We start from the raw sequence: 14,580 nt of genomic DNA on the forward strand, positions 1-14,580 counted from the left end.
TGTAGCTATTCCTGCCTTTGTGGCCTCAAGGGCTAAAGTGGGACAAGCCTGGTATTTTTGGTGATGAGGAAATACTTCATTACTGGGACAGAGGTCATAGCAGGGGTCAAATTAGCGATTCCAGGGACTAATGGGGGGCCTTTGGGTCAGGCATAATGCACCCCAGGACTCGGGAAACGCTACAGAGGCTTCGAACTTGCCGGCACACTTCAAGTTCCCACTGCCTCATCCCCAGAGGGGGGCACCCGGGAGCCAGGGCCTAATGAACCAGAGCCCACGTGGGAAGGTCGAGCTCGCCGGTGAGGTCACGGTTGCCATGGCTCTTGGCAGTGACGCGCGTCGGCACGTGACAAGTGGTTGCCATGGCGCTGGGCGCCCGGTGGCGCGGGCGCTCCGCCTCCCGGAGTGACGTCCTTCAGGCCCCCCCCCTGCTTTTCCCGCCCCCCTTTACCCCCTCCCCCTCTGCCGGCTCCCCGCGGCCCCGGAGTTTTCACTGCACAACAAGATGGCGGCGACGGCGGCGAGCGGAGCTGGCGGAGCTGCCGGGGCTGGAGTGGGGGGAGCCGGGCCGGCGGGCCGCCTGCTGCCTCCGCCTGCCCCGGGGGCCCCGGCCGCTCCTGCTGCTGTGACCCCGGCGGCTGGCCAGCCGCGTCCCGCAGCCCCGGCCTCCCGCGGGCCGGTGCCTGCCCGCATCGGCTACTACGAGATCGACCGCACCATCGGCAAGGGCAACTTTGCTGTGGTCAAGCGGGCCACGCACCTGGTCACCAAGGCCAAGGTACTGTCGCGACGGGACCGGGCGGCTGGGGGACTGTGCAGCCCGGGACCGTCAGAGTGGCGGGGGCAGGAGAGATCCGCGACACTGAGGCTAAGGGGGTCGGGGTTTCAGGCTTGGGCGCAGCGAGTGGGGCTTTGGGTATTGGAGAGCGTCGGGACCAGGGACACGAGTAGGGGGGCTGTCTGGTGGCAAGTCAGGAGAAGGGCGAGCGGAAGGTACGGGAAACCGGGGGACCTGAGACAGTGAAACTCAACAGCAGAGGGGGCAAAGGGGGCCATTGAGCACCGGGACCTGGGGAATTGAGGAACTGGGGATGGGAAGGGGTTCTCAGAGGTGTGTGAGGGGCACTAGAAGGGGTGATTGGAAAGAAGAGGTTTGGAACTCCGAGGGAGCCAAGAGACAGTAAGCTGGAAGACTCTGGAACCAGTAATTAGGAAATCAGAACGGAACGAGGGCATGGGCATATGAAATGTGGACCAGGAAGATGGGGGGGTGGGTGGAAGACAAGCATAAACTGGCAGACCGGGGCTTTTGAGGGGTAAGGATGGCTGGGACATATACTGGGAGTGTGTATTGGGAAGTATGAGGAACTTGGTACGTTATGACAGGGACACAAATTAGCAGTTGATGGTCTGAGACTGATAGGTGGTGGGAATGGGAACTTGAGGAGAAATCATATTATTGGAGGAGGCAATGAAGAAAATGGAAAGTTAGGGGAAAATTACTTTGCTTGGCTGTAGGAAGGGGATTGGATCCTGGGAATACCTGGGGTCTTGGGAACAGAGGTCCAAGGGGCCCCAGGTCTATGTTAGCACTAGGTAATCAGGGGTTAAACAATTTTGATGGGCTGGATTGCTCATTATTTTTAGTTGTTGGAGGGTCTGGAATTGTGGGCTTTATAAACCTGGGGTGGGATTTTGATGGTGAGGGGAAAGCATAGAAACTGGGGAGGTATAGGAGGAACCTAGACACTAGATTGTTAGGAGGATAACACTCAGTTGGACCCTTTGGTTCGCAAGGGATTTGAGGAGCTGTAGTATTGAAATTGGCCAAGGTCAATTAGGAAGCCGTTTGTGTGTGTGTGTGTATTTTTTCTTTTTGGAGGAAATACAGATAATGTATTTTGACTTGATGGGTTCAATAAAGCCCCACTTTTACTCCAGATTTCTTTCTTCAGTCTATGTCTCACTTGACTTTTAATGTAGTCATTCATTACATTGAAAACTGTAGTTTGTGTTTTCTTCAACCTCACTAATGAAGAACCTTTATAGCTACTGCTGCTTCCTCCAAAGCCACATCAGTTCCTCTCACCTCCTCAACCTGTAGCCTCTGGTTATTAGCACCTACCTTGTTTTTGCTTTTATGGCAACAGTTAACTTGCTTGTTTTAGGTGCCGATGACTTATCTAAGTTTTCTCTCCTGATCCTTTGCAGCCTGAAATTCCTTTCCCTACTGCCCTTTTCTGTCAAAGACTACAAGGGGCCCCTCTTACCAGGGTGGCAGGGTGGGTGGCTGTGGAGAATTGATTGGTCAGTTTCACTTCCTCTGGAGGGCCCCCTTCAGCCTTTTTGTCAGTTTTTATCTGAGGGCTTCATGTCTGCAGTTCAGAGTTGAAAGAGATACCAAAGTCCAGTGTTCTAGACATTACCCTCAGACCCTGAGGGGAATAGACTGAGCCTGAGGGGGTAGACTCCGATGCATCTTCTCCCCCTGAGAGTTTCCAGTCCTGTTTATGTTAGCTAAGCTAAACTTATACTCACAAACAAATCTAGTTGTCCATGCCTTGGTCCTTGTTTTGGTATTTCCTCCGCCCTCCCCTCGCCCCTTCTTCCGATTAATACTCTTCCGAGTAATCGCATTGTGCTCCTGTGATTAGTTTGCTCTAACCTCTTGGGGATAGACTTCACGAACTTAATTGGTTGCTTGGTTTATGGTATTTGTGATTTAAAGAATTTTCTGTCTCCTAGTCCTTGAATACACCAAAATATTGATGAAAATCTGTGACAGACATGGTTGCATGTTTTTGTAAATGTAATTGCTAACAGTTGATTCTTGGCTTTATATATAAAAGAGACATTTCTATCTTCAGTAGTCAGCAAAGCCAGTGGCTAATTGTGGCTAGTCTGTCCGCTTTCTAATTTTCCAGTTTTTTTCCCCCTTTCTTTCCTCATAGTGTTTCTCTGAGGCTTTGGTATCCTTTAGGACTGCAGCATTTTCAACATCAGCTTGTTTATAAACGGGTGTCACTGTTTATGTTGGTTTTTATCTTTGATCATTTGTGGTGTGCAGTTAGTCTTGAATGAGATTGAAATGACTTGGACAATGAATTGCAAGTGTGATGGTACCACACCAGCATTCATTTGTGTTTCTATAGCAGTGTGCAATTTCCTAGTTACAGTTACTAGTGCCGTATCTTTCCCTGCTTAAATTACTGTGACGACATGAGTGAAGCTTAATTCACAAGGAGTTGTCATGTGCTCTGGGTAAAAGATGAGAATATTTTGGCCTGCTACATGCTTATCTGAATCCATGTTGGAATGAGTTCTCAAAGGCTGACAGCTTAGATGTGCCTAACAGCTGTTGACATACAGTGTGATGGCCTATTAAGGCCATGATTTGGTTATATAATGGCAGGGAAGGTGCATAGGTACTGGAAGTTGCAGAAGCTGCTGCTGCCGCTGCTACTCAGGTAGGTAGATTTTTCTACCCATGTACTGCAGCATTTATCTTACTTCTGCAGTCAGATCACTTGGAACCAAAGAAAGCTCCCCCCCCCCCCTTTCTGGAGTATATCATTATTTTTGGTTTTATCTGTCTTTTAGAGTTATATTTCTTTCTTTCTTTCTCCTTTTTTTTTTTTTTCCTGTGGGTCACTAAATAGTGTGTATATTTTTATAACCATAAAACCAAATCATACTCTGCTAATTCATATGATACTTTTTCTGACTGAAGGAGGTTAGGTAACAGGCATTTTCTAAATATCAGAGGAATATCAATGATCACCTTTTCCTATACACACTACCCATTCCAAGGACTAAGAGGCTAAAGTAAACTTCATTTATTGACTAAGATACTGCACTCCATCCAACAATAAATGGTGAAGCTGGCCCTTTCCCAAATTCTGTTAACTCTCAAACCTCCAGAGTGGGATACTGGGATGACTTGTACAGCACAGCATCCATGAGCTCAGACTTAATATTGGCAGCACTGCGGTGCTGAGCGTGGCACTGCAGAACTGTTAACAGGAGAGAATATTCATCTGTGACATACTTTGGTCAGCAGCTTGCCCTGGCTGTCTTTGTTCTACCTTTTTTTGATTTAATTGTTTTGGAGGGGCTGAGATTCTCTATGTTCTTATAGCAGGACAAGATACATATTAAAGAAATAAAAAGATGGGTTTTCTGCCTTCAGATTGCTTATAGTCTGTTATCTCTGTCTAATTGTGCCTTCACTAGTTGGATGAATGGAGTCTCTGGGTGGCATAAATGGTTTAGCGCTCAACTGCTAGCCAAAAGGTTGATGGTTTGAACCCAGGCCTGGCGATCTGATTCCAAAAGCCTTGAAAGCCCTATGGAGCTGTTCTGCTCTGCACAGTGTGAGTCAGAGTGGACTCAATGCCAACTAACAACAACAACAATAGTTGGATGAATGGGAACAAATTCAGGAGGAAAAAAGTATATATATTTTGTATAAGTAAATAAACAAATACACACATACACACATTTAAAGTAACACACACACACACACACACACAGTCACTGCCGTGGAGTCAAATCCGACTTGTAGTGACTCATCCTTCGGTTTCCAAGGTAGTATCACTACAGAAGTAGATTGCCCATTCTTCCTGCCTGGGAGTGGCTGGTGGGTTTGAACCGCCAGCCTTCTGGTTAGCAGTCAGATGCCTTAGGCACTACACCACCAGAGCATGAGTATAAAAGCCATTGGCCAAATACTTTAAAACTATATTTCAACAAATATATGACACTTGCCTAATATTGGCTTGTGGTAAAAACTTGAGATTTGGATAATATTGTCTGGGCTTGAATCCTCTCTTCCTTAATAGCCAGGTGATCTTGGGAACTTACTTAACTGCTCTGTCCTTTGTTTTCCTCACTTGTAAAATGAGATGACAGTAGTACTTGCCTCACAAGTTTGGGTGTTATGAGGATTAAATAAAATAATACATGTAAAGCTCTTAGAACAGTGCCTGGCACATAATAAATGTTATCACTTATCATTATCATCATCATCAGATGCTATAGTAATCAAATAAAGTACAGTCTTCCTTTTTTGTTTTTTATTCCTTGGGAACACTTCATGAGTACATCTGCCATCAGTTTTGTGTAGGTAGGTCTCACCTTGAGTGAAAAACATAGTTTGCTACTATTTAGGTGTACTTTAAGATAGTTGGGTTTAATTCCTGTAGGCTAATTCATGAAATTGTCATTAAAAACAAATTTCCCTTTAGTTGAACATTTTTTTTTTTTCTTTTTAAATAGTGACTAGACTTGTCTAATGAGAACTGTGCCTATCATTGTTTTTTTCTTGGGCTGCCCTGAATTTTCAGTGTGTTTTATGCAAGTAATCCTTGTCACATTGGTGATGGAACAGAGTTTGAGTGTAGTTTATTCACCAGGTTCACTTAAGTTTGGTGGAGAATATGAAGTAATATTCCTATAAGCTTAAGAACACATTTGCACTTGGGTGGAGAGTGTGCTACTTAGAAGGCCAAGGTCAGGATTCTTAACTATTACACAGAGGAATGTTTTGCGCCATGACCCCATTGCAAATCCTGACCAGTCAGGACAGAACTGTGTGCTCTGTGGTTTTGTGCAAACTCATTTTCACAAGGAGAACAACTCAAAGTGGGTTAATAGCATCATTTTTACTTCTAAGGAAGAGTTTAATGAAGCAGATGTGATGATACTTGTGCTCATTAGAAAGCTGAAAACAAAATTCACTGATAAATAGAAGAGAGAATTATGTCAAAAAAATTGAAAACAATATTTACATTAACTACATTTGAGGAAGATAGTCCCATCCTAAGAAGCTCTGGCAGTTTAGTGGGTAAGGCCATTTGGCTAATAACCGGAAGGTTGGTGGTTCAAACCCACCAGCTGCTCTGTAGGAGGAAGATGAGGCAGTCTACTTCTGTAAAGATTTACAGCCTTGGAAACCCAATAGGGGTGGCTAAGAGTAGGAATTGATTCAATGGCAGTGGATATGAATTTTTTAAGTCCCATCCCTAGATAATCTAGAAGTGATTATTGAAAGATTACAAACTTCGTTTTGATGTATATAGTTAGGATGGGTTACTAACTTTGTTGACACTGAAGAGCTAGGATGGATTGGGACTAGTCTCTCCAAAATTAAAACACCAGTATTTCACTTTCAGTATCAAAGCTGTTTATTTTAACATTCTGACTTTGGTGCCAGCTCCCTAGAAAGTCATAGATCTGGCTCAAGCCAGAGGTGCCCAGACTAGTTACTTCTCTGCCAGAAGTGCTGTTTTCATTTTCCAGGCATCAGTCTGGCTAATGTTTTCTGGTTCGCAGCATAAAAGAGAACAAAATGGATGCTTTGAAAAGAAAAATAGATGCTCTCTATTCACCAGAGCCTCTCTAATTGTAAAAAACACCTAAGACATCATTGTACCTATTCCTTATCCATTCATTCATTCAGCACATATTTACTGAAAGCACATTTTTTTTTTCTTTTAAATTATGATTTGGGTGAAAGTTCACAAAGGAAGTTCACTTTCTATACAGCAGTTCACATACACTTTGTCTCATGACACTGACTACAATTTACCACAATGTAACAGCTGCCCTACCAGTTCTTCCCTGTAGTTCCCCTTCACTGTGTCCTTCCCTCCATGCACTCCTGCCCCCTGAGCTATGTCTCTGTCCATGCACAGCCCTTCTATTCTCCCATCATTGTTCTCTCCAAGGAGTGTATCTACCCAGTGTAAATGTTCACCTCATATGCCTGTCTTCTGTTTGGCTGGAAGCCACAGGTGCGGGTTCAGTTCCAGACCTGAAGGGCAGCTAAGGGCCATAGTCACAGTGGTTCCATCAGGCTCTATCAGACCAGCAAACCTGGTCCCTTTTTTCATTTTTCAAATGATTTTGAGTTTGTTCCACATTGTTATCCCACTCTATCCAGGATCTCCTACATAGAGCCCCCTGTGAGTGGTTGACAGTGGAAGCTGGGCACTATCTAGTTCCTCTGGTCTCATAGTTGTACGGTGAAAGCACATTTTTGTGTCAGGTTCTGTTGGATGCTCTGGAGTATACTGATGAACAAGAGAGAAAAAGCTCCCCTGCCTTTCTGGAGCTTACTTTTTAGTGGGAGGAGGCAGACAAGAAACATGTCAACAAATAACTTCATATATGATAAATACTATGAATAAAATGAAGTGTAATTAATAGGTTAGAGAGTATCTGTGGGGGAGTGCTGCTTCACATACGGTGGCACGGAAGGCCTGTGCAAGGTGTGATATTTGAGCTGAGACCAGAAAAGCCAGCCTGGGAAGATTTGGAAGACAAAACATTCCAAGCAGAAGGCATAGCAAGTACAAAGGCCTTGGGGGTGAGAATGAGCTTGGTTCATGTTGAAAGATTAGCTTGAAGGTCATTTTGCTTAGAACTTAATGAATAGGGGGAGGACAGTAAGGAATGAGGTCAGAAAGGAAGACGGGGTCTGATTATATAGGTCTCTTCAGCCTTTTTAGGGAATTGGGTATGAAACAGTAGATTGACATCAAAGCAGAGGCACTGACATGATCTGATTTATATTTTTAAAAGCTCATGTGAATTATTTTATAGGTAAGGGCAAAAAGCCTTTTCAGATGTATTTCTTGAGATGGGGAGATGTTCAGTTTTAACAACTTCCATTCTTTCACACTATAAGAGAAGACCTAGAGATGCTGTATTCCAACTCCTTATTTTCCACTGGCTAGAAAGATGGACTTAACAAATTTAGAATCACAGGTTTTATTTTAAAAAAAGGAAAAAAAACACACAACCAAATTCACTGTCATCTAGTCGATTCTGACTTATAGAGACACCATGGTGTTTCATAGGCTGTAAATCTTTACGGAAGTAGATCACCCCATCTTCCTTCTGTGGAGCGGCTGGTGGCTTTGAACTGTGACCTTCTGGTTAGTAGCCAAATGCCTTGTCCAGTCGCCACTAGAGCTCCTTTAAAGTCCTCTAGGCCAATTTTTCACTAGATTTATTCCCCCCTCCCAAGTACCCAGAGTCCTATCACTGGTTAGTGGGGGAACTGGCATTAAAATCCAGGCATTTGTACCCCTTGTTAACTCTACCTTGACTCCTCCAATCATAGAATACTTTGCCTTTGCTCCTGGGGCACTTGCTTTCTTATTGGAGAAACAACTTAAGATAATTATCCTCTCTATTAAAGCAAACTCTATGAGTGAGATGTCATAAAGAAAGGAAACATTTTCAAGTAGGGTGGAAGAGTGAATGCACTAAAACTATCTTTCATCTGTCCTTTGGCATTCTTTTACTCTGTCACCCCTGCCACTTGTCGGCAGTCTCTAGGAGTTCACTGCTTTGCCTTTAAAGCTCCTACTCAAATACTCCTGTTCTTCATCCCCTTGACAGGACTGAGGTGTCACAAAAATACTTTCAAAATTTCAAGGAAGTAAAAGTGGAAATAAACAAACATAAAATACCATGACCATAAAAATAGTGTGCCTTATCTAGTTTTCTTTGCCATTGTATCCAGATCATTCTCAGGATATATGGGTCATTATACTTATGCTCTGTTGGGCTAGTCTATCTTAGATGGACTCCTCACCAGATCTTTACCAGTTACCAGAGGATGATGCCATCTTAAAATCCATTAAGAAAATAAGTCATCAAGAGACATACTTTGATGACACAGGTAAGGGTCAGGAGAATCACTTATTTAGGGCTTTCTTTATGTGCTTCTAGTTTCTGTTCTAAGAGCTATAACTCTTCCCAAGGAGAATGACCTCACCTATCAGGTGAGTTCTTACCTTCTCCTAATAGGGAGTAGTTTGGTCTCTTTCTGGCTTAACAGTGTAGTCATCCGGTTCTGTGGATGACTGATAACAGTCAGAGGATGAAAATTATATATATATATTCTTGTGGGGATTTTGTCCTTATATAATCAGTAATTACTAATAAGTAGCTTAGACAGTGTCTTTGAGAAGTTTCAACAATATTGGGTGAATTAGCTTAAAAATGCTTCTTTTGCTATCTCTTCAGAATAAAATTCCATCAGTACAAAACTGTTGGAGGAGCCATCATGAAATTAAGGAGATATTTCTGTTCAGCAGGTGTGTGATCCACTGTAGACCAGGAGTCCCTGGCCACTGATAAACATTTTGTCTCAGAAGTTAGACTTTTCAAGGAGGCAGGAATCAGACTGTGAATATTTCACACATTTCCCAGAAAATAAAAAGGAAGGAGAAGCAAATCCATCTCCTATCTAAGCTTGTCTGTGTAGGTTGGGTTCACGCAGTTGGATACTTTTGGCTAGTTATCTTAAACTAAATTTAGGTTTTGATTAGGAAGTTCTGAGAAATTATCACATTACTGCCTTGTTTCAGCTCCAGCATATGCCTTACCAGCAAAAACTTCAGTTCATATACCTACCCCCAAAAGAACTGAATGTGAAAATTTAGATTAGCTACCCAAAGTCTTTGAGACTTAACTTTTTGGAGAAGAAACTTGAAAATTAATTCATTCACTCCATCCAGCTATTGATCCATCCAATGAATTTGTGAAAAATTATTGATTTAGAAGTAGGGATGGATGGCTATGGTATAAAATTCAAAAGGTACAAAGGAATATACAGTGACTGACATTAAGTCTTTCTGCTACCCCATTACCTAAGACACACAAGTCTTGTCTTGCAAACATATAATAAGAGCTTCACCTGATCAGTCCAAGTGCTAATTGGTGTTTGCTTTCTTACAGTGCTTTACTATGCTTGAAATTTCTAAAAATCATTTTATTAAAGAACGAACAAAAAACCCCCTGAAAATATCCAGCTTTTATTGATCCTTAGAATGGTACCATGTGATAACTTAATGTAAGCTCCATGAGGGCAAAAATTTCAATCTGTTATTTGCTGCTATATTTCCAGTACTTAGTACAAGGTCTGAGCTCTGGTAGCGTAGTGCCTAAGGCACTTGACTGCTAACCAGAGGATTGACGGTTCAAACCCACCAGCCACTCCTTGGAAGGAAGATGGGGCAATCTACTTCTGTAGTGATACTGCCTCGGAAACCCAAGGAGTGGTTGCTATGAGTCGGGGCTGACTTGATGGCAAATAACAACAACAACAACAGTACAAGGTCTAAATGAGCTCTGGTAGGGCCATGGTTAACGCATTCAGCTGCTAACCAAAAGCTTGGTGATTGGAACCCAGCAGCCACTGTGCCTATATGGGGTGGGGTGGGTTAGTGAGGTAGTTTGCTTCCATAAAGATTTACAGCCTTAGAAACTTGTGGGGCTAGCTATGAGTTGGAATCAACTCAGTGGCAGTGTTTTTTTTTCCCCTTGGTTTTAGTCCAACATCTGTAAATACTCACTGAATGAATATAAGATTTTAAAAAATAAGGGCTGAGTTTGTTTTTAAATTCTTAATACATCTATTGAAATTTCCTATCTCCATTTAAGATGCTAAAAAAACCAATTTTCTAACTTTTTCTCTGATTAAGGAGATTTCACAACCTTCCTGGGCAAGTAGTTACACTTTCGGCATATTTCAAATTTCCATTGATAGGAAGCTCAGTAAACTTAAGTAGAACACTGTCATTTAATTCAAGTCTCTTTAGTGAAGGTTCTTTCATCTCCAGTGAGTTACTTGCTTTAGCAGGGGGTTTTGGTAGCGTAGTGCCTGAGGCATTTGACTGCTAACCAGAAGGCTGGTGGTTCAAACCCACCAGCCACTCCTCGGAAGGAGGTTGGGCAATCTACTTCTGTAGTGATACTGCCGGGGAAACCCAAGGAGAAGTCACTATGAGTCGTGTCTAACTTGAGGGCACATAACAACAACAACACTTGTGTACTCAGTGAGTGCCTCCAGTTTTTCCTCTTCTGTCCCCAGTCTCTTTTCCTTTGGAGACCCATTAAGCTGTCTTGGGCTGCTAGTGCTTCTTGAAATAACTTTAGACTATTTGTTGAGTTACCAGTTGTTCTTTTCTTTATACTACTATTATGCTTTGGGGGCGGGGGGAAGAAAATCCTGTCATTGGTCCTTACTCAGGTTTTTTTTTTTTTTTTTTAATTTTATTGTGATTTAGGTGAAAGTTTACAGAGGAAATTCATCTTCCATACAGCAGTTCACTTACACTTTGTCTCATGACATTGACTGCAGTCTCTCACAGTGCAACAGCTCTCCTCCTACTTTCTTCCCATAGCCAACTCTTCTCTGTGTTCTTTCTTCCCATGCACTCCTGCCCTCTGAGCTGTCTCCCTGTGCATACACAGCCCTTTTATTCTCCCATGATTGATATCTCCAAGGAATGTGTCTACCTAATGTAAATATTCAGGAGCTCTGGTAGCATAGTGCCTAAGGCACTTGACTGCTAACCAGAAAGCTGGCGATTCAAACCCACCAGCCACTCCTCGGAAGAAAGATTGGGCAATCTACTTCCGTAGTGATACTGCCTCGGAAACCCAAGGAGGGATTGCTGTGAGTTAGACTCGGTGGCACGTAACAACACAACAACAATGTAAATATTCAGCTCATCTGCCTGTCTTTTGTTTGGCGGGAAGCCACAGGAATGGGTTCAATTCTAGACCTGAAGGGCAGCTAGGGGCCATTGCCTCAGGGATTCCACCAGGCTCTATCAGACCAGCAAACCTGGTCCCCCCCCCCCTTTTTTTTTTAATGTTTGTGAATTTTGTTCCACATTGTTTTCCCACTGTATCCAGGATCTCCTCTATAGATCCCCCTCCAAGTGGTTGACATTGGTAGTTGGGCACCATCTAGATCTTCTGGTTTCATAGTCATATAGGCGGAGGATCGGATGTCCTTAGTCAGTTGTAATGGATTTATTCAGTTGTTATTAATGTCATCTGTATGCAAAAAGTAGCAAATACTTTTATTAGCAGACAAGAAGATGCATTTTATTTTTGCCAGGGGAGACTAAGGGTAAAATTAAAAGAGCAGTTGGATGCTTGCAGCTTGAACCTGGTAGAGAGAAGGAAGAGGAGAGCTAGCAAGCATAAATTCTTTTACCTCAACCAGGTTGCCTATTGCTGGCTGCCTCTACCATTTTGCCTTGTATTTTTCTAATTATAAAAGTAATTTGTGCTCATGGTAGAAATTTTGGAAAATTCAGAAAATTATACAAAAGTAGAAGAAAAATCACTCATAATTCTGCCACCCATTTACAGCAGTCATTAAGATTGTAACATACTTTTACTTTAACCTGCACATGTTTTAACATAGTTGAGATCATTTGTTGTTAGGTGCCGTTGAGTCAGCTCTGACTCATAGTGACTCTGTGTACAACAGAACAAAACACTTCCCAGTTGTGCGCCATCCTCACAATCCCTGCTGTACTGGAGCCCATCGTTGCAGCCATTGTCAGTCCATCTTGCTGAGGGCCTTTCCCTTTTTTGCTGACCATCAACTTTACCAAGCATGACATCCTTCTCCAGGGAGTGGTCCCTTCTGACCACGTGACCAAAGTAAGTGAGGTGAAGTCTGGCCATTCTCGCTTCCAAGGAGCATTCCAGCTGAACTTCTCCTGGGACAGATTTGTTTGTTCTTCTGGCAATCCATGGTATTTTTAGTGTTCCTCGCTAGCACCACAATTCAAAAGCATCAACTTTTCTTTGATCTTCCTTATTCATTATCCAACTTTCACAGACATATGAGGTGATTGAATATATAGATAGGCTATTTTATTCTTTTTTTTTTTAATCATAAGCTTTCCCCCAGCATTAGAAATTATTTGTAAACATAATTTTTAATGGGTGTATGCTTTTCATTAGATGCTTACTGTTGTTTTCATTATTTTTTCATAATTTAAGATTATTTCCAGTTTTTCACTGTTAGAAATTTGCTGTGATGATATCTTTGTGCAAAAAATTTAATGCATTTCTGAATTTCTGCTTAGTATAGATTGTTGGAAGTGAAATTCCTAGGCCAGAAAGTACACACGTTTTTAAGACACCTGATACATATATTGCTACATTTCCAGAAAGGTTGTACCAAGATTAGCCTCCCCAGCAGTATATGAGACAGCATGTCTCAAAGCTGGGCTGCCTGTCTTTATCTTATCTGTGTCCCCTTCTGCTTTCTTGGCATGGGAGTGTAGGGCTTTTAAGTACCTACTGCATCTCTCAACCTGTGGTGGAGGATATAGTACAAATCAAAAGAGGGCTGTAACAGCTACCTGAATGAAATCTGGAAGAGAAAACGAAAGAAGAAATGTGAATGCAACCTTTCAGTTGTTTTTTATAACTCATTGCTCTCTCCTGATATAAGGGACATAAACCTAAACAGGAGAAACTGCTGAAGGAATGAAGAAAGCTTATGAAAAATGAATTCTTGATTACTGGAACCTTTGATTTTTAAATTTTTTTAAGTGACTGGTCTTTGACAAACTTGAGTGAGAATTTCAGAGTAATGCAAGTTGTAAATTGGTCCTCCTAATTTTCAATGGTGAAAAGATGGTGTGGGAGATTGTAAAAGATAAATATGTGAATAAATTTAATAACACAGTAGTCCTATTGGATTGGGATTTGCTTTTGTGCATTGCACTTTATGAGTTATTTAAGAGATTTTAAAGGGTAATTGGGCCATGTATTATAGTGTTCTTAGAGTGTTTTGGGGTTACAACTATTTTTTTTTTGGAGTTATCTGTTATTTTGGGCATCTGATGATACACTTTTTTCTTTTATTTCCAATAGAAGCCCACCTGTACAATAAGTTTGAGTTATGACTTGCTTAATCAATTGGGATAAAATGAGAAAATGAGAAATCATGATACATGTATATACTTAGACTATTTCATCTTAATATAAAATATGTACTCATTCACTGATATTTTAAAGTGTTTATTATGGAAATCAAACATACGAAAATATGGAGAGAATAGTATAATCAACCTCCGTGGACCCATCACTCAGTTTAAATAAACATTGACCACTTTATGGTCAATCTCTGCCCTTTCTCACTTTCCCTTCCTTCCTGGTTTATTTTGAAGCAAATCCCAGATTCATATAATTTCATCCATAAATATTTTGGTCTGTATTTCTAAACAGACAAGGATTCTTTTTCAAAACTATAGTACTATTACCCTACCTAAAACAATTAACAGTAATTCCTTAATATAATTAAATATCAAATCAGTGTTAAAATTTCTCCGATTATCATATATGTGCTATATATTTTTTCTTTTTCTAACTACTTATTTTATTGGACTCAAGGTCTAAATAATGCCCATACATGATAATTGATTAATATGTCTCTTCAGGTTTTTGTTTGTTTTCCCTCCAACTCTTTTTCCTTGCCATTTGTTTGTTTAAAAAACTCTTTTCTTAATCTTTGGATGTAGGGCAAAGGCCTTTTCTTTATATATAGATGCCCTGATTGGAGTTCTTCATCTTGTTTGCGTTAAACACACACATAATTCATCATCTATGATTTCCAGTTTTGTTTTGCTTTATAAAAACTGAGTGAGAATTGGCACTTGGGAGCTCTGGTAGCATAGTGGCTAAGACACTTGCCTGCTAACCAGACGGCTGGCGGTTCAAACCCACCAGCCACTCCTCGGAAGGAAG

The 14,580-nt window shown here is 41.7% G+C and overlaps 1 protein-coding gene across 1 annotated transcript in view; it reads left to right on the forward strand.

Moving 5' to 3' along the window:
• Positions 1-505: 505 nt before the first annotated feature.
• The window catches only part of SIK3 (SIK family kinase 3), a 421,581-nt gene continuing 407,506 nt past the window's right edge, over positions 506-14,580 (forward strand). Inside the window, exon 1 of the mRNA XM_042780361.1 lies at positions 506-778. Within this exon, the coding sequence (XP_042636295.1) occupies positions 506-778 (273 nt within the window). The remainder of the gene's footprint in view (positions 779-14,580) is intronic.

Source organism: Orycteropus afer, unplaced genomic scaffold, assembly GCF_000298275.1.
Source record: "Orycteropus afer afer isolate SDZICR_OR568_19922 unplaced genomic scaffold, OryAfe1.0 scaffold00036, whole genome shotgun sequence".
In the NCBI taxonomy this organism is placed as follows: domain Eukaryota; kingdom Metazoa; phylum Chordata; class Mammalia; order Tubulidentata; family Orycteropodidae; genus Orycteropus; species Orycteropus afer.